This window comes from Dendropsophus ebraccatus, unplaced genomic scaffold (assembly GCF_027789765.1).
Source record: "Dendropsophus ebraccatus isolate aDenEbr1 unplaced genomic scaffold, aDenEbr1.pat pat_scaffold_1108_ctg1, whole genome shotgun sequence".
Taxonomy (NCBI): domain Eukaryota; kingdom Metazoa; phylum Chordata; class Amphibia; order Anura; family Hylidae; genus Dendropsophus; species Dendropsophus ebraccatus.
The window spans coordinates 14,128-36,291 of NW_027208525.1; the positions used below are offsets into that span (position 1 = coordinate 14,128).

Genomic DNA, 22,164 nt, shown 5'->3' on the forward strand with positions numbered 1-22,164 from the left:
CCATGCTGTGTCAGGCTGAGTTTTTGGGTGGTCCCTTTGCCTACCTCTGTTTTAACCAGGCTGTTGCACTTAATTAGGCATAATGGTGCCATTCGGCAGCCTTAGAGGCATGCATACATGCTGCCCCTGCTGTTTCCTGTCCATTTCCGTTGTGTTTCCATCAATTTCTGAGGTTGACAGGTTTTCACACGACCTTCCCTCTACCGAACTTGAGTCTCCTGCAAAAAAGCTTGAGTCTGCCATTGACTTCAATGGGGTTCGTTACTGGAAAGAGCACTCGAGTATCGGGAAATACTCGTCTCAAGTCCCAGCAATTACAACCCCGCACAGATAGAAGCGGAGACTTTCTGAGCGAATTGTTTCCGCAGATGTCGGACGTCTACGTCATGTCTCCGGGACTGTAATGCTTGGCACTCACCCTGCCAGACGGTATTAGCCGCCTCTCTAGGATATTCACGAAGGGTTTCAGATGTCTGGGACATGGAAAGATGTTAGATGTCTGCAGATCCAGAAGCTTCTGAGAGAGGTTATTACTCCATCACATTATAAGACACAACCATTGCCTATAAGTGACCGCCGGCCAGAAAACTCTGGAAACGTTACACACAACCACATCAAGTGTCTTCCAGACTTCAAAGAGCATCTCACAGTTCTTTGTATTTTATTAGAGAAAGTTCATTGCTGGGTCTGTAGATCAGTACTCGTCATGGGCTGAAAGTGTCTCCATAATAGACCAGTAGTTTGGCACAATGTGTGGAGCAGTATTTGCCTTGGACACAGAAATAAAGAAGAACTATGTTAGCAATGATATCCTGTGCTAGCGGGACACATGTACCGGCCCATGACCACTCTACCATCTGTAGACCACTGGATGGGACACGACAACATCAATAAGCCATGCTTTGTATTATTGCTGGGCCGTCATGGTGGTTGCAGCTTTACATATAATAGTGTGACGCTACAGTGTCTGAAGAGCAACAAACTAACCATGATGGTTCAGAGAGGCGTAAAGAGAGCACAAGCCGGTGCCACATTGGTGCCTAACAACAAGATCCCCACTATAGGAGACTTCAGATGGGTCCATTGCTGATCACAATAGGGTTATGGTCATACCAATGAGATGGGTCCATTGCTGGTAACAATAGGTTTCTGGTCATAGCGATGAGATGATGGGTCCATTGCTGGTAACAATAGGGTTCTGGTCAGCGATGAGATGGGTCCATTGCTAATCACTATGGGGTTATGGTCATAATGATGAGATGGGTCCATTGCTGATCACTATGGGGTTCTGGTCATAGTTTGCAATAGGGTTCTGGTCTTAGTGATGAGATGGTTCAATTGTGGATAACAATAGGGTTCTGGTCATAGCGATGAGATGATGGGTCCATTGCTTATAACAATGGGGTTCTGGTCATAGCGATGAGATGGGTCCATTGTGGATAACAATAGGGTTCTGGTCATAGTGATGAGATGGGTCCATTGCTGATCACAGTAGGATTATGGTAATAGTGATGAGATGGGTCCATTGCTGATCACAATAGGGTTCTGGTCATAGCGATGAGATGGGTCCATTGCTGGTAACAATAGGGTTCTGGTCATAGCGATGAGATGATGGGTCCATTGCTGATCACAATGGTGTTCTGGTCATAGCGATGAGATGATGGGTCCATTGCTGGTAACAATAGGGTTATGGTCATAGTGATGAGATGGGTCCATTGCTGATCACAGTAGGGTTATGGTCATAGCGATGAGTTGATGGGTCCATTGCTGATCACAGTAGGGTTATGGTTATAGCAATGAGTTGATGGGTCCATTGCTGATCACAATGGGGTTCTGGTCATAGCGATGAGTTGATGGGTCCATTGCTGATCACAGTAGGGTTATGGTTATAGCAATGAGTTGATGGGTCCATTGCTGATCACAATAGGGTTCTGGTCATAGCTATGGATGTATGTATGTATGCTATATGATGTAGATGTATGCTATACTATGTCTATGGTGGAATCGTATATATCATCACATTGGGCGGACTCTACACGTAATGCTTCTCTCTTTCTAGATATTGATGAATGTAATGAAGAGCCCAATATCTGCATTTTTGGGACCTGTGGAAACACCCCGGGAAGCTTTCAATGCATTTGTCCTCCTGGATTTGTTTTATCAGATAATGGGAGACGATGTTTCGGTAGGTATTGTATGTAATATCTCTATAGCTACTAATATACAGCTATGGTGGAGACTGAAGGAGGCTTCTACATAGACCTCTGTTCTCTAGACTTCATATATGACCATAAACTCTGCTTCTATGTGAGCCTCCATTATAGTCCTCTCCTCTCCAGACTCTCACATCCAGGACTCCTCTCATAAGTATCTGCAGCCCATAGTATCTGCAGCCCACGGTATCTGCAGCCCACGGTATCTGCAGCCCACGGTATCTGCAGCCCATAGTATCTGCAGCCCATAGTATCTGCAGCCCACGGTATCTGCAGCCCACGGTATCTGCAGCCCACGGTATCTGCAGCCCACGGTATCTGCAGCCCACGGTATCTGCAGCTCACGGTATCTGCAGCCCACGGTATCTGCAGCCCACGGTATCTGCAGCCCACGGTATCTGCAGCCCACGGTATCTGCAGCCCACGGTATCTGCAGCCCACGGTATCTGCAGCCCACGGTATCTGCAGCCCACGGTATCTGCAGCCCATAGGCTGTACATAGGTCAGGGACCAAGAGACTTACACTATTTCTTATCAAAGTAACCTCAGCTAGCATGCAGTGCCAGACCCCTCAGGAGGAAGAACGTCCTCTGAGGATCACCTTGTCCACACCAGGAATACAGTCTATACTACACAGGGCAGTCTACCTGAGCTAGGTACTGACCCCAGTAGAACAAAGCTGCAGTTAACGCCTATGTATCCTACTGTAACGCACGGCTATTCTGAGAAACACTTAGAAGTCTTCTGACCCCAATGCAGGGATCTGGGACCTCGTACTACCCTAGCAGGACGGGGACCCTGACACTATAGGGCATAAGGTGGTCATGTCAAAGACAGCTATGCGTGAGCATGAGTATCTTCTCTTATTCTTCTCTACACTATCCCAGTAGAGTACACAGCTACATTGGACAGGGCCCTCAAGACGCTCCTCTACTCCACTTTCCTCTGGTATACAGACTACCTCTACTACCTCCTGCCTGCACCTACAGTTGCCAAAGTGTTACTGTATTGCGCTGAAGATCTTAAGTAAACGGACATTGTCCTGGTTATCGGACCGTTCTTTTTGCACCCGCACCTACACACCAGGTTACACTCTGGGAAGCAGTGCCCATTTGTCCAGGCGGTTCAACACCACTCCAGGCTACCATGACAAGTGCACTGCTACCCCGACATACACGGCCCGGCCTTCTGCATATGCTGCTTGTGTAGATCTCGGTTATACCCTTGTGGTGCATTGTGGGACAGGTCAAAATCTGTCTCTAATGTTTCAATGCCGACCTCTTCTGGAGAATTAGGTGTAAAAAGATGAACATGTTGGAATTGCAGGCATTGTATGTGGCCTGCAGAGTCATGGCTGACCTCTGACCTCTGTCTCGGCTGTGGCAGCTGTCTGTGATGATAAGGAGGACACTGCTGTGTATATAGAGATCTGTACAGAGCCGGACGTGTGATATCAAGCCTGGTGTCCAGACTGCAAAAGGCAAGATATACAGATAGAAAGATAATAATCAAATAAAATACAGCAGTGTGATATACGGGACGAGTCATGTGACCGTTCTCTGCTATTCCGAATCGTCCAGATAACGTTTATTAATCACAGACATTTCCTTTATTTCAGATACTCGGCAAAGCTTTTGTTTTACCAGATTCGAAAATGGGAAATGTTCAGCGCCGAAAGCTTATAACAGCACAAAGGCGGCGTGCTGCTGCAGCAAGATGGCGGGCGAGGGCTGGGGCGACCCGTGCGAACTGTGCCCAAAGGAAGGAGAAGGTGGGTGCGGCCTGTGTTACCGCTGACTGACCGCTGTGTTACCGCTGACTGACCGCTGTGTTACCGCTGACTGACCGCTGTGTTACCGCTGACTGACCGCTGTGTTACCGCTGACTGAACGCTGTGTTACCGCTGACTGACCGCTGTGTTACCGCTGACTGACCGCTGTGTTACCGCTGACTGACCGCTGTGTTACCGCTGACTGACTGCTGTGTTACCGCTGACTGACTGCTGTGTTACAGCTGACTGAACGCTGTGTTACAGCTGACTGAACGCTGTGTTACCGCTGACTGACCGCTGTGTTACCGCTGACTGACTGCTGTGTTACCGCTGACTGAACGCTGTGTTACCGCTGACTGAACGCTGTGTTACCGCTGACTGACCGCTGTGTTACCGCTGACTGACCGCTGTGTTACCGCTGACTGACCGCTGTGTTACCGCTGACTGACCGCTGTGTTACCGCTGACTGACCGCTGTGTTACCGCTGACTGACCGCTGTGTTACCGCTGACTGACAGCTGTGTTACTGCTGTGTTACCACTGACTGACCGCTGTATTACCGCTGACTGACTACTGTGTTACCCCTGACTGACTGCTGTGTTACTGCTGACTGACCACTGTATTACCGCTGACTGACCAATGTATTATCGCTGACTGACCGCTGTGTTACTTCTGTGTTACCACTGACTGACCGCTGTGTTATTGCTGTGTTACCGCTGTGTTACTGCTGTCTTACCACTGACTGACCGCTGTGTTACTGCTGTCTTACCACTGACTGACCGCTGTATTATCACTGACTGACCGCTGTGTTATTGCTGTCTTACCACTGACTGACCGCTGTATTATCGCTGACTGACCGCTGTGTTACTGCTGTGTTACCACTGACTGACCGCTGTGTTATTGCTGTGTTACCACTGACTGACCACTGTGTTATTGCTGTGTTATCACTGACCGCTATGTTACTGCTGACTGACTGCTGTGTTACCGCTGACTGACCGCTGTATTATCGCTGGCAGACCGCTGTGTTATTGCTGACTGACCGCTGTGTTATTGCTGTGTTACCACTGACTGACCGCTATGTTACTGCTGACTGACTGCTGTGTTACTGCTGTGTTACCGCTGACTGACCGCTGTATTATCGCTGGCAGACCGCTGTGTTATTGCTGACTGACCGCTGTGTTATTGCTGTGTTGCCGCTGTCTGACCGCTGTGTTACTGCTGTGTTATCGCTGTAATATTGCTGTGTTATCTATGTATTATTGCTGTGTAAATCATTGCTGTGTTCCTGCTGTGTTATCTCTGTATTATTGCTGTGTTATTGCTGTGTTCCTGCTGTGTTATCTCTGTATTATTGCTGTATTATCTCTGTATTATTGCTGTGTTTATCTCTGTATTATTGCTTTGTTATTGCTGTGTTATCTGTATTGCTGCGTTATTGCTGTGTAAATCATTGCTGTGTTCCTGCTGTGTTATCTCTATTATCGCTGTGTTATCTCTGTATTATTGCTGTGTAAATCATTGCTGTGTTACTGCTGTGTTATCGCTGTGTTATCTCTGTGTTATCTCTGTGTTATCGCTGTGTTATCGCTGTATTATCGCTGTATTATCGCTGTGTTATCTCTGTGTTATCGCTGTGTTATCTCTGTATTATCGCTGTGTTATCGCTGTATTATTGCTGTGTTATCTCTGTATTATTGCTTTGTTATTGCTGTGTTATCTGTATTGCTGCGTTATTGCTGTGTAAATCATTGCTGTGTTCCTGCTGTGTTATCTCTATTATCGCTGTGTTATCTCTGTATTATTGCTGTGTAAATCATTGCTGTGTTCCTGCTGTGTTATCGCTGTGTTATCTCTGTGTTATCTCTGTGTTATCTCTGTGTTATCGCTGTATTATTGCTGTGTTATCTCTGTGTTATCTCTGTGTTATCTCTGTGTTATCGCTGTGTTATCTCTGTGTTATCTCTGTGTTATCTCTGTGTTATCTCTGTGTTATCTCTGTGTTATCTCTGTGTTATCGCTGTGTTATCGCTGTGTTATTGCTGTGTTATCTCTGTGTTATCTGTGTTATTGCTGTGCTGTATTATTGCTGTGTTATCTCTGTGTTATCTCTGTGTTATCGCTGTGTTATCTCTGTGTTATCTCTGTGTTATCTCTGTGTTATCTCTGTGTTATCTCTGTGTTATCGCTGTGTTATCGCTGTGTTATTGCTGTGTTATCTCTGTGTTATCTCTGTGTTATCTGTGTTATCTCTGTGTTATCGCTGTGTTATCGCTGTGTTATCGCTGTGTTATCGCTGTGTTATCTCTGTGTTATCTGTGTTATTGCTGTGTTATCGCAGTATTATTGCTGTGTTATCACTGTATTATTGTTGTGTTATCTCTGTATTATTGCTGTGTTATCGCTGTATTATTGTTGTGTTATCTCTGTGTTCTCTCTGTGTTATTGCTGTGTTATCACTGTGTTATCTCTGTATTATCTCTGTATTATTGCTGTGTTATCTCTGTGTTATCGCTGTATTATTGCTGTTATTGCTGTGTTATCGCTGTATTATCTCTCCGTTCTCGCTGTGTTATCTCTGTATTATCTCTGTATTATTGCTGTGTTATCTCTGTGTTATCGCTGTGTAATCTCTGTATTATCGCTGTGTTATCGCTGTGTTATCTCTGTATTATTGCTGTGTAAATCATTGCTGTGTTCCTGCTGTGTTATCGCTGTGTTATCTCTGTGTTATCTCTGTGTTATCTCTGTGTTATCGTTGTGTTATTGCTGTGTTATTGCTGTGTTATCTCTGGATTATCACTGTGTTATCTCTGGATTATCACTGTGTTATCTCTGTATTATCTCTGCGTTATCGCTGTGTTATCTCTGTATAATTGCTGTGTTATCGCTGTATTATTGCTGTGTTATCTCTGTATTATCTGTGTTATTGCTGTGTTATCGCAGTATTATTGCTGTGTTATTGCTGTGTTATTGCTGTGTTATCTCTATTATTGCTGTGTTAGCACTGTGTTATCTCTGTGTTATTGCTGTGTTATCTCTGTGTTATTGCTGTGTTATCTCTGTATTGTTGTGTTATCGCTGTATAATCACTGTAATATTGCTGTGTTATCTCTGTGTTATCACTGTATTATTTCTGTGTTATCGCTGCGTTATTGCTGTGTTATCGCTGTGTTATCTCTATTATTGCTGTGTTATTGCTGTGTTATCTCTATTATTGCTGTGTTATCACTGTGTTATCTCTGTTATTGCTGTGTTATCTCTGTTATTGCCATGTTATCTCTGTATTGTTGTATTATCGCTGTATTATCACTGTAATATTGCTGTGTTATCACTGTATTATCTCTGTGTTATCTCTGTATTATCTCTGTATTATTGCTGTGTTATCTCTGTATTATCGCTGTATTATCTCTGTGTTATCTCTGTTATTGCTGTTATTGCTGTGTTATCGCTGTATTATCTCTGTGTTATCTCTGTGTTATCTCTGTATTATTGCTGTATTATCTCTGTATTATCGCTGTGTTATCTCTGTATTGTTGTGTTATCGCTGTATTATCACTGTAATATTGCTGTGTTATCTCTGTGTTATCTCTGTGTAATCACTGTATTATTTCTGTGTTATCGCTGCGTTATCGCTGTGTTATCTCTGTTATTGCTGTGTTATCGCTGTATTATCTCTGTATTATTGCTGTGTTATCTCTGTATTATTGCTGTGTTATCGCTGTGTTATTGCTGTGTTATCGCTGTATTATCTTAGTGTTATTGCTGTGTTATCTCTGTATTATCTCTGTATTATTGCTGTATTATTGCTGTGTTATCTCTGTGTTATCTCTGTTATTGCTGTTATTGCTGTGTTATCGCTGTATTATCTCTGTGTTATCTCTGTATTATCTCTGTATTATTGCTGTATTATCTCTGTGTTATCGCTGTGTTATCTCTGTATTATCGCTGTGTTATCTCTGTATTGTTGTGTTATCGCTGTATTATCACTGTAATATTGCTGTGTTATCTCTGTGTTATCTCTTTGTAATCACTGTATTATTTCTGTGTTATCGCTGCGTTATCGCTGTGTTATCTCTGTTATTGCTGTGTTATCGCTGTATTATCTCTGTATTATTGCTGTGTTATCTCTGTATTATTGCTGTGTTATCGCTGTGTTATCGCTGTGTTATTGCTGTGTTATCGCTGTATTATCTTAGTGTTATTGCTGTGTTATCTCTGTATTATCTCTGTATTATTGCTGTATTATTGCTGTGTTATCTCTGTGTTATCGCTGTATTATTTCTGTGTTCTCGCTGTGTTATCTCTGTATTATCTCTGTATTATTGCTGTGTTATCTCTGTATTATCGCTGTATTATTGCTGTTATTGCTGTGTTCTCGCTGTGTTATCTCTGTATTATTGCTGTGTTATCTCTGTATTATTGCTGTGTTATCTCTGTGTTATCGCTGTGTTATCTCTGTATTATCGCTGTGTTATCTCTGTGTTATCTCTGTATTATTGCTGTATTATCGCTGTGTTATTGCTGTGCTATTGGTCATGCCGCTCACACTCTGGAATGTTCTGCGCTGGATGTGTTCTGTAATGGCCGGAGGGTGTAGATGCCACCAGCATGATACTACGCGTGGGGGTCATCCTTGTACCCCAGTTCCAGGCGGGATCCAGTGACAGACGGTTAGAAGCCTCCCTTGGTGTTTGCCAGTATTTTTGTACCTCATGGCTCTGATCGGGGGACTTTCTCTCTGTAATCTCGGCCATTTTCTTACCTTTCAGAGACGGATCTGCTTCTTGGAGCCGGAGACACTTCTCACTCTGACAATAATTCTCTGACTTTTCTTGTTTCTCTCTATTCTTTTGCTCAGCGGCTTTTCAAGAGTTGTGTCCATTTGGCCACGGAACCATCACAGGTCCTGAAGGAGACAGAGAAGGTGAGAACAGAAGCCGAATCACTGATCCATATGTGATGGTCTATATGGGGGGATTATACATACAGTATATAGATGGTATATGGGGGATTATACATACAGTATATAGATGATATATGGGGGATTATACATACAGTATATAGATGGTATATGGGGGATTATACATACAGTATATAGATGGTATATGGGGGATTATACATACAGTATATAGATGGTATATGGGGGGATTATACATACAGTATATAGATGGTATATGGGGGATTATACATACAGTATATAGATGGTATATGGGGGATTATACATACAGTATATAGATATATGGGGGATTATACATACAGTATATAGATGGTATATGGGGGGATTATACATACAGTATATAGATGGTATATGGGGGATTATACATACAGTATATAGATGGTATATGGGGGATTATACATACAGTATATAGATGATATATGGGGGATTATACATACAGTATATAGATGGTATATGGGGGATTATACATACAGTATATAGATGATATATGGGGGATTATACATACAGTATATAGATGGTATATGGGGGATTATACATACAGTATATAGATATATGGGGGATTATACATACAGTATATAGATGGTATATGGGGGGATTATACATACAGTATATAGATGGTATATGGGGGATTATACATACAGTATATAGATGGTATATGGGGGATTATACATACAGTATATAGATGGTATATGGGGGGGGGATTATACATACAGTATATAGATGGTATATGGGGGGGGGATTATACATACAGTATATAGATGGTATATGGGGGGGGGATTATACATACAGTATATAGATGGTATATGGGGGATTATACATACAGTATATAGATGGTATATGGGGGGGATTATACATACAGTATATAGATGGTATATGGGGGATTATACATACAGTATATAGATGGTATATGGGGGGGGATTATACATACAGTATATAGATGGTATATGGGGGATTATACATACAGTATATAGATGGTATATGGGGGGGATTATACATACAGTATATAGATGGTATATGGGGGATTATACATACAGTATATAGATGGTATATGGGGGGGGATTATACATACAGTATATAGATGGTATATGGGGGGGATTATACATACAGTATATAGATGGTATATGGGGGGGATTATACATACAGTATATAGATGGTATATGGGGGATTATACATACAGTATATAGATGGTATATGGGGGATTATACATACAGTATATAGATGGTATATGGGGGATTATACATACAGTATATAGATGGTATATGGGGGATTTCCGCTGCTCATTCTGAATATACATTTTCCTTTGTTACAGATGTGAATGAGTGTTTAGAGAATCCCGGGATTTGTGCGCAAGGATTGTGTATTAATACAGATGGATCCTTCCGCTGCGAGTGTCCCATGGGGTATAACCTGGATTATTCTGGAATCACCTGTGTAGGTGCGTGTCATGGTATTACCTGCTGCCTATATACAGCAACGTCCGCACCAGGGCCCATGTTATAGGATAGAAGGATCCAACGTCCCATCCATGTATACAGATGTCCCCGGAGTACTCCCTTATATCTCAGGGCAGTGTCCCATTCTATGTCCCCGGGTGCTCTGCTACTTGTGACGTCACTCTGCTTTCCTATATATATTGGGGTATAGCCCCCCCATAATAATGAGGTCACTCTGCTTTCCTATATATATTGGGGTATAGCCCCCCCCCATAATAATGAGGTCACTCTGCTTTCCTGTATATATTGGGGTATAGCCCCCCCCCCATAATAATGAGGTCACTCTGCTTTCCTGTATATATTGTGTAGTTATAGCCCCCCCATAATAATGAGGTCACTCTGCTTTCCTGTATATATTGGGGTATAGCCCCCCCCCCCATAATAATGAGGTCACTCTGCTTTCCTGTATATATTGGGTAGTTATAGCCCCCCCATAATAATGAGGTCACTCTGCTTTCCTGTATATATTGGGTAGTTATAGCCCCCCCCCCATAATAATGAGGTCACTCTGCTTTCCTGTATATATTGGGGTATAGCCCCCCCATAATAATGAGGTCACTCTGCTTTCCTGTATATATTGGGTAGTTATAGCCCCCCCCCCCCATAATAATGAGGTCACTCTGCTTTCCTGTATATATTGGGTAGTTATAAGCCCCCCATAATAATGAGGTCACTCTGCTTTCCTGTATATATTAGGGTAGTTATAGCCCCCCCCCCCATAATAATGAGGTCACTCTGCTTTCCTGTATATATTGGGTAGTTATAGCCCCCCCCCCATAATAATGAGGTCACTCTGCTTTCCTGTATATATTGGGTAGTTATAGCCCCCCCCCCCATAATAATGAGGTCACTCTGCTTTCCTGTATATATTGGGTAGTTATAGCCCCCCCCCCCCCATAATAATGAGGTCACTCTGCTTTCCTGTATATATTGGGGTATAGCCCCCCCCCATAATAATGACGTCACTCTGCTTTCCCGTATATATTGGGTAGTTATAGCCCCCCCCCCCCCATAATAATGAGGTCACTCTGCTTTCCTGTATATATTGGGGTATAGCCCCCCCATAATAATGAGGTCACTCTGCTTTCCTGTATATATTGGGTAGTTATAGCCCCCCCCCCCCCATAATAATGAGGTCACTCTGCTTTCCTGTATATATTGGGGTATAGCCCCCCCCATAATAATGAGGTCACTCTGCTTTCCTGTATATATTGGGGTATAGCCCCCCATAATAATGAGGTCACTCTGCTTTCCTGTATATATTGGGTAGTTATAGCCCCCCCCCCATAATAATGAGGTCACTCTGCTTTCCTGTATATATTGGGGTATAGCCCCCCCCCCCATAATATTGAGGTCACCCTGCTTTCCTGTATATATTGGGGTATAGCCCCCCCCCCCCATAATAATGAGGTCACTCTGCTTTCCTGTATATATTGGGGTATAGCCCCCCCCATAATAATGAGGTCACTCTGCTTTCCTGTATATATTGGGGTATAGCCCCCCATAATAATGAGGTCACTCTGCTTTCCTGTATATATTGGGGTATAGCCCCCCCCCCCCATAATAATGAGGTCACTCTGCTTTCCTGTATATATTGGGGTAGTTATAGCCCCCCCATAATAATGAGGTCACTCTGCTTTCCTGTATATATTGGGTTGTTATAGCCCCCCCCCCCCCCATAATAATGAGGTCACTCTGCTTTCCTGTATATATTGGGGTATAGCCCCCCCCACCCATAATAATGAGGTCACTCTGCTTTCCTGTATATATTGGGGTAGTTATAGCCCCCCCCCCATAATAATGAGGTCACTCTGCTTTCCTGTATATATTGGGGTAGTTATAGCCCCCCCATAATAATGAGGTCACTCTGCTTTCCTGTATATATTGGGGTAGTTATAGCCCCCCCATAATAATGAGGTCACTCTGCTTTCCTGTATATATTGGGGTAGTTATAGCCCCCCCCCCATAATAATGAGGTCACTCTGCTTTCCTGTATATATTGGGTAGTTATTGCCCCCCCCCCCCATAATAATGAGGTCACTCTGCTTTCCTGTATATATTGGGTAGTTATAGCCCCCCCCCATAATAATGAGGTCACTCTGCTTTCCTGTATATATTGGGGTAGTTATAGCCCCCCCATAATAATGAGGTCACTCTGCTTTCCTGTATATATTGGGGTAGTTATAGCCCCCCCATAATAATGAGGTCACTCTGCTTTCCTGTATATATTGGGTAGTTATAGCCCCCCCCCCCCCCCATAATAATGAGGTCACTCTGCTTTCCTGTATATATTGGGGTAGTTATAGCCCCCCCATAATAATGAGGTCACTCTGCTTTCCTGTATATATTGGGTAGTTATAGCCCCCCCCCCCATAATAATGTGGTCACCCTGCTTTCCTGTATATATTGGGGTAGTTATAGCCCCCCCCCATAATAATGAGGTCACTCTGCTTTCTTTATATATTAGGTAGTTATAGTCCCCCCCCCCCCCCATAATAATGAGGTCACTCTGCTTTCCTGTATATATTGGGTAGTTATAGCCCCCCCCCCCCATAATATGAGGTCACTCTGCTTTCCTGTATATATTGGGTAGTTATAGCCCCCCCCCCATAATAATGAGGTCACTCTGCTTTCCTGTATATATTGGGGTATAGCCCCCCCCCCCATAATAATGTGTTCACTCTGCTTTCCTGTATATATTGGGTAGTTATAGCCCCCCCCCCCCATAATAATGAGGTCACTCTGCTTTCCTGTATATATTGGGGTATAGCCCCCCCCCCCCCATAATAATGAGGTCACTCTGCTTTCCTGTATATATTGGGGTAGTTATAGCCCCCCCCCCCATAATAATGAGGTCACTCTGCTTTCCCGTATATATTGGGGTAGTTATAGCCCCCCCCCCCCCATAATAATGAGGTCACTCTGCTTTCCTGTATATATTGGGTAGTTATAGCCCCCCCCCCCATAATAATGAGGTCACTCTGCTTTCCTGTATATATTGGGTAGTTATAGCCCCCCCCCATAATAATGAGGTCACTCTGCTTTCCTGTATATATTGGGGTATAGCCCCCCATAATAATGAGGTCACTCTGCTTTCCTGTATATATTGGGGTATAGCCCCCCCATAATAATGAGGTCACTCTGCTTTCCTGTATATATTGGGGTATAGCCCCCCCCCCATAATAATGAGGTCACTCTGCTTTCCTGTATATATTGGGTAGTTATAGCCCCCCCCCCATAATAATGAGGTCACTCTGCTTTCCTGTATATATTGGGGTAGTTATAGCCCCCCCCCATAATAATGAGGTCACTCTGCTTTCCTGTATATTTTGGGGTATAGCCCCCCCCATAATAATGAGGTCACTCTGCTTTCCTGTATATATTGGGTAGTTATTGCCCCCCCCCCCCCATAATAATGAGGTCACTCTGCTTTCCTGTATATATTGGGTAGTTATAGCCCCCCCCCCCCATAATAATGAGGTCACTCTGCTTTCCTGTATATATTGGGGTAGTTATAGCCCCCCCCCATAATAATGAGGTCACTCTGCTTTCCTTTATATATTGGGGTATAGCCCCCCCCATAATAATTAGGTCACTCTGCTTTCCTGTTTATATTGGGTTGTTATACCCCCCCCCCCCCCCCCCCATAATAATGAGGTCACTCTGCTTTCCTGTATATATTGGGGTATAGCCCCCCATAATAATGAGGTCACCCTGCTTTCCTGTATATATTGGGGTAGTTATAGCCCCCCCCCATAATAATGAGGTCACCCTGCTTTCCTGTATATATTGGGGTATAGCCCCCCATAATAATGAGGTCACCCTGCTTTCCTGTATATATTGGGTAGTTAGCTTGCATATACGTAACTTAGCTGCTGTATACGGATAATTTCTGTGTTGTTTTCTCTTTTTCTTTTCTAATTCCTCGTAATTTGTAGAAATTCTGTTCCAGATACGGATGAATGTTCCATCGGGAATCCCTGCGGGAACGGGAGCTGCACAAATGCGATTGGGACCTTTGAGTGCAGCTGCGATGAAGGATTCGAACCTGGACCTATGATGAACTGTGAAGGTGCTGTATACTGTTAGTGCGGGGTGCTGTATACTGCTGTGCGGGGTGCTGTATACTGTTAGTGCGGGGTGCTGTATACTGCTGTGCGGGGTGCTGTATACTGCTGTGCAGGGTGCTGTATACTGTTAGTGCGGGGTGCTGTATACTGTTAGTGCGGGGTGCTGTATACTGCTGTGCAGGGTGCTGTACACTGCTGTGCGGGGTGCTGTATACTGTTAGTGCGGGGTGCTGTATACTGCTGTGCAGGGTGCTGTATACTGCTGTGCGGGGTGCTGTATACTGTTAGTGCGGGGTGCTGTATACTGCTGTGCAGGGTGCTGTATACTGTTAGTGCGGGGTGCTGTATACTGTTAGTGCGGGGTGCTGTACACTGCTGTGCGGGGTGCTGTATACTGTTAGTGCGGGGTGCTGTATACTGCTGTGCAGGGTGCTGTATACTGCTGTGCAGGGTGCTGTATACTGTTAGTGCGGGGTGCTGTATACTGTTAGTGCGGGGTGCTTTACACTGCTGTGCGGGGTGCTGTATACTGTTAGTGCGGGGTGCTGTATACTGCTGTGCAGGGTGCTGTATACTGTTAGTGCGGGGTGCTGTATACTGCTGTGCAGGGTGCTGTATACTGTTAGTGTGGGATGCTGTATACTGCTGTGCGGGGTGCTGTATACTGTTAGTGCGGGGTGCTGTATACTGCTGTGCGGGGTGCTGTATACTGCTGTGCGGGGTGCTGTATACTGCTGTGCGGGGTGCTGTATACTGCTGTGCAGGGTGCTGTATACTGTTAGTGCGGGGTGCTGTATACTGCTGTGCAGGGTGCTGTATACTGTTAGTGCGGGATGCTGTATACTGCTCTGCGGGGTGCTGTATACTGTTAGTGCGGGGTGCTGTATACTGCTGTGCGGGGTGCTGTATACTGCTGTGCGGGGTGCTGTATACTGCTGTGCAGGGTGCTGTATACTGTTAGTGCGGGGTGCTGTATACTGCTGTGTGGGGTGCTGTATACTGCTGTGCGGGGTGCTGTATACTGCTGTGCAGGGTGCTGTATACTGCTGTGCAGAGTGCTGTATACTGCTGTGCGGGGTGCTGTATACTGCTGTGCGGGGTGCTGTACACTGCTGTGCGGGGTGCTGTATACTGCTGTGCGGGGTGCTGTATACTGCTGTGCGGGGTGCTGTATACTGCTGTGCGGGGTGCTGTATACTGCTGTGCAGGGTGCTGTATACTGCTGTGCGGGGTGCTGTATACTGCTGTGCGGGGTGCTGTACACTGCTGTGCAGGGTGCTGTATACTGCTGTGCGGGGTGCTGTATACTGCTGTGCAGGGTGCTGTATACTGCTGTGCGGGGTGCTGTACACTGCTGTGCGGGGTGCTGTATACTGCTGTGCGGGGTGCTGTATACTGCTGTGCAGGGTGCTGTATACCTCTCTGTGATGCCGCCATTAGCTGAGGTCCCGGTCTCTTTCCGCAGATATAGATGAATGTGCGTTGAACCCGCTGATCTGTGCGTTTCGATGCATAAACACTTACGGGGCCTATGTCTGTAGCTGCCCGGCGGGATACGTCCTGAGGGAGGATCAGAAGATGTGTAAAGGTCAGTAACGTTCACTTCACAGGATGGCGCTGAGGGTGGCGGTGGTTGTGATTGTGGTGGCGGCAGCGGCGGTGGTGATGGTAGCGGTTGTGATGATGGTGGTGGCAGTGGTGATAGCGGTTGTGGTGGCAGTGATGATGGTGGTGGCAGCGGTGATGGTGGCGGGGGATGTGATGGTGGTGGTAGCGCGGGTAGTGGCGGTAGCCATTGTGATAGCGGTTGTGTTGGTGTTGGCAGCGGTGGTGATAGCGGTTGTGTTGGTGTTGGCAGCGGTGGTGATAGCGGTTGTGTTGGTGTTGGCAGAGGTGGTGATAGCGGTTGTGATGGTGGTGGCAGCGGTGGTGATAGCGGTTGTGGTGGTGGTGGCAGCGGTGATGGTAGTGGCAGCGGTGATGGTGGTGGGGATGTGATGGTGGTGATAGCGGTGATGATGGTGGTGGCAGCGGTGGTGATAGCGGTTGTAATGATGGTGGTGGGGGATGTGATGGTGGTGATGGTGGTGGCAGCAGTGGTGATAGCGGTTGTGATGATGGTGGTGATAGCGGTTGTGATGATGGTGGTGGGTGATGTGGTGGGGGATGTGATGGTGGTGGGGGATGTGGTGGTGGTGGCAGTGGTGATGGTGGTGGGGGATGTGATGGTGGTGGTGATGGGGGATGTGATGGTGGTGATAGCGGTTGTGATGATGGTGGTGGCAGCGGTGATGGTGGTGGGGGATGTGATGGTGGTGGGGGATGTGATGGTGGTGGTGGTGGTGATGGTGGGTGGGATTTGATGATGGTGGTGATGGTGGCAGTGGTGATGGTGGTGGGGGATGTGGTGGTGATAGCGGTGATGGTAGTAGTGGTGGTGACGATGGTGGTGGCAGCGGTTGTGACGATGGTGGTGGCAGCAGCGGTGGTGATAGCGGTTGTGATGATGGTGATGGGGGATGTGATGGTGGTGATGGGGGATGTGATGGTGGTGATAGCGGTTGTGATGGTGGTGGGGGATGTGATGGTGGTGGGGGATGTGGTGGTGGTGGTGGTGATGGTGGCAGTGGTGATGGTGGTGGGGGATGTGATGATGATGGTGGTGGGGGATGTGATGGTGATAGCGGTTGGGATGATGGTGGTGGCAGCGGTGATGGTGGTGGCAGTGGTGATGGTGGTGGTGATGGCAGTGGTGATTGTGGTGGGGGATGTGATGGTGGTGGGGGATGTGATGGTGGTGGGGATGTGATGGTGGTGGCAGTGGTGATGGTGGTGGGGGATGTTATTGTGGTGATAGCGGTGATGGTGGTGGGGGATGTGATGGTGGTGGTGGTAACGATGGTGGTGGCAGCGGTTGTGATGATGGTGGTGACCATGGTGGTGGCAGCGGTGGTGATAGCGGTTGTGATGATGGTGGTGGCAGCGGTGATGATGGTGGGGGATGTGATGGTGGGGGGATGTGATGGTGGTGGTGGCAGTGGTGATGGTGGTGGGGGATGTGATGGTGGGTGGGATTTGATGATGGTGGTGGTGGTGATGGTGGCAGTGGTGATGGTGGTGGGGGATGTGGTGGTGATGATGGTGGTGATAGCGGTGATGGTAGTAGTGGTGGTGGTGACGATGGTGGTGGCAGCAGCGGTGGTGATAGCGGTTGTGATGATGGTGATGGGGGATGTGATGGTGGTGATAGCGGTTGTGATGGTGGTGGGGGATGTGGTGGTGGTGATAGTGGCAGTGGTGATGGTGGTGGGGTATGTGATGGTGGTGGGGGATGTGATAAGGATGGTGGTGGTGGTGGTGATGGTGGTGGGGGATGTGATGGTGATAGCGGTTGGGATGATGGTGGTGGCAGCGGTGGTGATAGCGGTTGTGATGATGGTGGTGGCAGTGGTGATGGTGGTGTGGGATGTGATGGTGGTGGCAGTGGTGATGGTGGTGTGGGATGTGATGGTGGTGGCAGTGGTGATGGTGGTGGGGGATGTGATGGTGGTGGTAGCGCGGGTAGTGGCGGTAGCCATTGTGATAGCGGTTGTGTTGGTGTTGGCAGCGGTGGTGATAGCGGTTGTGCTGGTGGTGGCAGCGGTGGTGATAGCGGTTGTGGTGGTGGCAGCGGTGGTGATAGCGGTTGTGGTGGTGGTGATAGCGGTTGTGGTGGTGGTGGCAGCGGTGATGGTAGTGGCAGCGGTGATGGTGGTGGGGATGTGATGGTGGTGATAGCGGTGATGGTGGTGGGGATGTGATGGTGGTGATAGCGGTGATGGTGGTGGTGGTGATGATGGTGGTGGCAGCGGTGGTGATAGCGGTTGTAATGATGGTGGTGGGGGATGTGATGGTGGTGATAGCGGTGATGGTGGTGGCAGCAGTGGTGATAGCGGTTGTGATGATGGTGGTGATAGCGGTTGTGATGATGGTGGTGGGGGATGTGGTGGGGGATGTGATGGTGGTGGGGGATGTGGTGGTGGCAGTGGTGATGGTGGTGGGGGATGTGATGGTGTTGGTGATGGTGGTGGGGGATGTGATGGTGGTGATAGCGGTTGTGATGATGGTGGTGGCAGCGGTGATGGTGGTGGGGGATGTGATGGTGGTGGGGGATGTGATGGTGGTGGTGGTGATGGTGGTGGGGGATGTGATGGTGGGTGGGATTTGATGATGGTGGTGATGGTGGCAGTGGTGATGGTGGTGGGGGATGTGATGGTGGGTGGGATTTGATGATGGTGGTGATGGTGGCAGTGGTGATGGTGGTGGGGGATGTGGTGGTGATAGCGGTGATGGTAGTAGTGGTGGTGACGATAGTGGTGGCAGCGGTTGTGACGATGGTGGTGGCAGCAGCGGTGGTGATAGCGGTTGTAATGATGGTGATGGGGGATGTGATGGTGGTGATAGCGGTTGTGATGGTGGTGGGGGATGTGATGGTGGTGGGGGATGTGGTGGTGGTGGTGGTGATGGTGGCAGTGGTGATGGTGGTGGGGGATGTGATGATGATGGTGGTGGGGGATGTGATGGTGATAGCGGTTGGGATGATGGTGGTGGCAGCGGTGATGGTGGTGGCAGTGGTGATGGTGGTGGTGATGGCAGTGGTGATTGTGGTGGGGGATGTGATGGTGGTGGCAGTGGTGATGGTGGTGGGGGATGTGATGGTGGTGGGGATGTGATGGTGGTGGCAGTGGTGATGGTGGTGGGGGATGTGATGGTGGTGATAGCGGTGATGGTGGTGGGGGATGTGATGGTGGTGGTGGTAACGATGGTGGTGGCAGCGGTTGTGATGATGGTGGTGACCATGGTGGTGGCAGCGGTGGTGATAGCGGTTGTGATGATGGTGGTGGCAGCAGCGGTGATGATGGTGGGGGATGTGATGGTGGGGGGATGTGATGGTGGGTGGGATTTGATGATGGTGGTGGTGGTGATGGTGGCAGTGGTGATGGTGGTGGGGGATGTGGTGGTGATGATGGTGGTGATAGCGGTGATGGTAGTAGTGGTGGTGGTGACGATGGTGGTGGCAGCAGCGGTGGTGATAGCGGTTGTGATGATGGTGGGGGATGTGGTGGTGGTGATGGTGGCAGTGGTGATGGTGGTGGGGGATGTGATGGTGGTGGGGGATGTGATGATGATGGTGGTGGTGGTGATGGTGGTGGGGGATGTGATGGTGATAGCGGTTGGGATGATGGTGGTGGCAGCGGTGATGGTGGTGGCAGCAGTGGTGATAGCGGTTGTGATGATGGTGGTGGCAGTGGTGATGGTGGTGGTGATGGCAGTGGTGATGGTGGTGTGGGATGTGATGTGATGGTGGTGGCAGTGGTGATGGTGGTGGGGGATGTGATGGTGGTGATAGCGGTGATGGTGGTGGGGGATGTGATGGTGGTGGTGGTAACGATGGTGGTGGCAGCGGTTGTGATGATGGTGGTGACCATGGTGGTGGCAGCGGTGGTGATAGCGGTTGTGATGATGGTGGTGGCAGCGGTGATGATGGTGGGGGATGTGATGGTGGGGGGATGTGATGGTGGTGGTGGCAGTGGTGATGGTGGTGGGGGATGTGATGGTGGGTGGGATTTGATGATGGTGGCAGTGGTGATGGTGGTGGGGGATGTGGTGATGATGATGGTGGTGATAGCGGTGATGGTAGTAGTGGTGGTGGTGACGATGGTGGTGGCAGCAGCGGTGGTGATAGCGGTTGTGATGATGGTGATGGGGAATGTGATGGTGGTGATAGCGGTTGTGATGGTGGTGGGGGATGTGGTGGTGGTGATGGTGGCAGTGGTGATGGTGGTGGGGGATGTGATGATGATGGTGGTGGTGGTGGTGATGGTGGTGGGGGATGTGATGGTGATAGCGGTTGGGATTATGGTGGTGGCAGCGGTGATGGTGGTGGCAGCGGTGGTGATAGCGGTTGTGATGATGGTGGTGGCAGTGGTGATGGTGGTGGTGATGGCAGTGGTGATGGTGGTGTGGGATGTGATGGTGGTGGCAGTGGTGATGGTGGTGGGGGATGTGATGGTGGTGATAGCGGTGATGGTGGTGGGGGATGTGATGGTGGTAACGATGGTGGTGGCAGCGGTTGTGATGATGGTGGTGACCATGGTGGTGGCAGCGGTGGTGATAGCGGTTGTGATGATGGTGGTGGGCGATGTGATGATGGTGGCGGTTCCAGCTGTTAAGGTCTCCTGCTCTGTCTCACAGATCTGGATGAATGCTTGGAGGGCTTCCATGACTGTGAGTCCAGGGAGATGCTGTGTAAGAACCTCATCGGGACCTTCATGTGTATCTGTCCTCCTGGGATGACTCGAAGACCAGATGGGGAAGGTTGTACAGGTAAGGAGCGGATTGGGGTCAGGAGCGGGTGCAGGTCAGGATCGGGTGCGGGTCAAGAGCGGGTGCGAGTCAGGAGCGGGTGCGGGTCAGGAGCGGGTGCGAGTCAGGAGCGGGTCCAGGTCAGGAGCGGGTGCAGGTGAGGAGCGGGTGCAGGTGAGGAGCGGGTGCAGGTCAGGAGCTGGTGCGGGTCAGGAGCTGGTGCGGGTCAGGAGCGGGTGCCGGTCAGGAGCGGGTGCCGGTCAGGAGCGGGTGCCGGTCAGGAGCGGGTGCGGGAGCACATGACTGCTGAGTATCTCTCCCATTCCTCTCACTGTTCTTAAAGGGGAACTCCAAGAAAAATGACCTTTTCCCCTATCCACAGAATAGGTTCTAACCTCTGTACCCCCCGCTGATCTCTGTATCTGACCTCTGTACCCCCCCCCCCCGCTGATCTCTGTATCTGACCTCTGTACCCCCCGCTGATCTCTGTATCTGACCTTCGTATCCCCCGCTGATCTCTGTATATGACCTCCGTACCCCCCGCTGATCTCTGTATCTGACCTATGTACCCCCCGCTGATCTCTGTATATGACCTCCGTACCCCCCGCTGATCTCTGTATCTGACCTCTGTACCCCCCCGCTGATCTCTGTATCTGACCTCTGTACCCCCCGCTGTTCTCTGTATCTGACCTCTGTACCCCCCCCCCCGCTGATTTCTGTATCTGACCTCTGTACCCCCGCTGATCTCTGTATCTGACCTCTGTACCCCCCCCCCTCGCTGATCTCTGTATATGACCTCTGTACCCCCCCCCCCCGCTGTTCTCTGTATCTGACCTCTGTACCCCCGCTGATCTCTGTATCTGACCTCCGTATCCCCCGCTGATGTCTGTATCTGACCTCTGTACCCCCCCGCTGATCTCTGTATCTGACCTCTGTACCCCCCCGCTGATCTCTGTATCTGACCTCTGTACCCCCCCGCTGATCTCTGTATATGACCTCTGTACCCCCCCCCCGCTGATCTCTGTATCTGACCTCTGTACACCCCCCCCTCGCTGATCTCTGTATCTGACCTCTGTACCCCCCCCCCCGCTGATCTCTGTATCTGACCTCTGTACCCCCCGCTGATCTCTGTATCTGACCTCTGTACCCCCCCCCTGCTGATCTCTGTATCTGACCTCTGTACTCCCCCGCTGATCTCTGTATCTGATTCTGACCTATGTATCCTCCGCTGATCTCTGTATATGACCTATGTACCCCCCCCCCCCCGCTGATCTCTGTATCTGACCTCTGTACCCCCGCTGATCTCTGTATCTGAC

General features: G+C 48.5%; 1 protein-coding gene across 1 annotated transcript in view; it reads left to right on the forward strand.

Annotated features, from left to right (window-relative positions):
- The window catches only part of LOC138774789 (fibrillin-2-like), a gene marked incomplete at its 5' end in the record, with an annotated part of 54,627 nt that overhangs the window by 14,123 nt on the left and 18,340 nt on the right, over window positions 1–22,164 (forward strand). Inside the window, 7 exons of the mRNA XM_069955702.1 lie at window positions 2,060–2,185; window positions 3,832–3,984; window positions 8,842–8,907; window positions 10,250–10,375; window positions 14,386–14,505; window positions 15,969–16,091; window positions 20,738–20,869. Coding sequence (XP_069811803.1) covers window positions 2,060–2,185; window positions 3,832–3,984; window positions 8,842–8,907; window positions 10,250–10,375; window positions 14,386–14,505; window positions 15,969–16,091; window positions 20,738–20,869 — 846 coding nt within the window. The remainder of the gene's footprint in view (window positions 1–2,059; window positions 2,186–3,831; window positions 3,985–8,841; window positions 8,908–10,249; window positions 10,376–14,385; window positions 14,506–15,968; window positions 16,092–20,737; window positions 20,870–22,164) is intronic.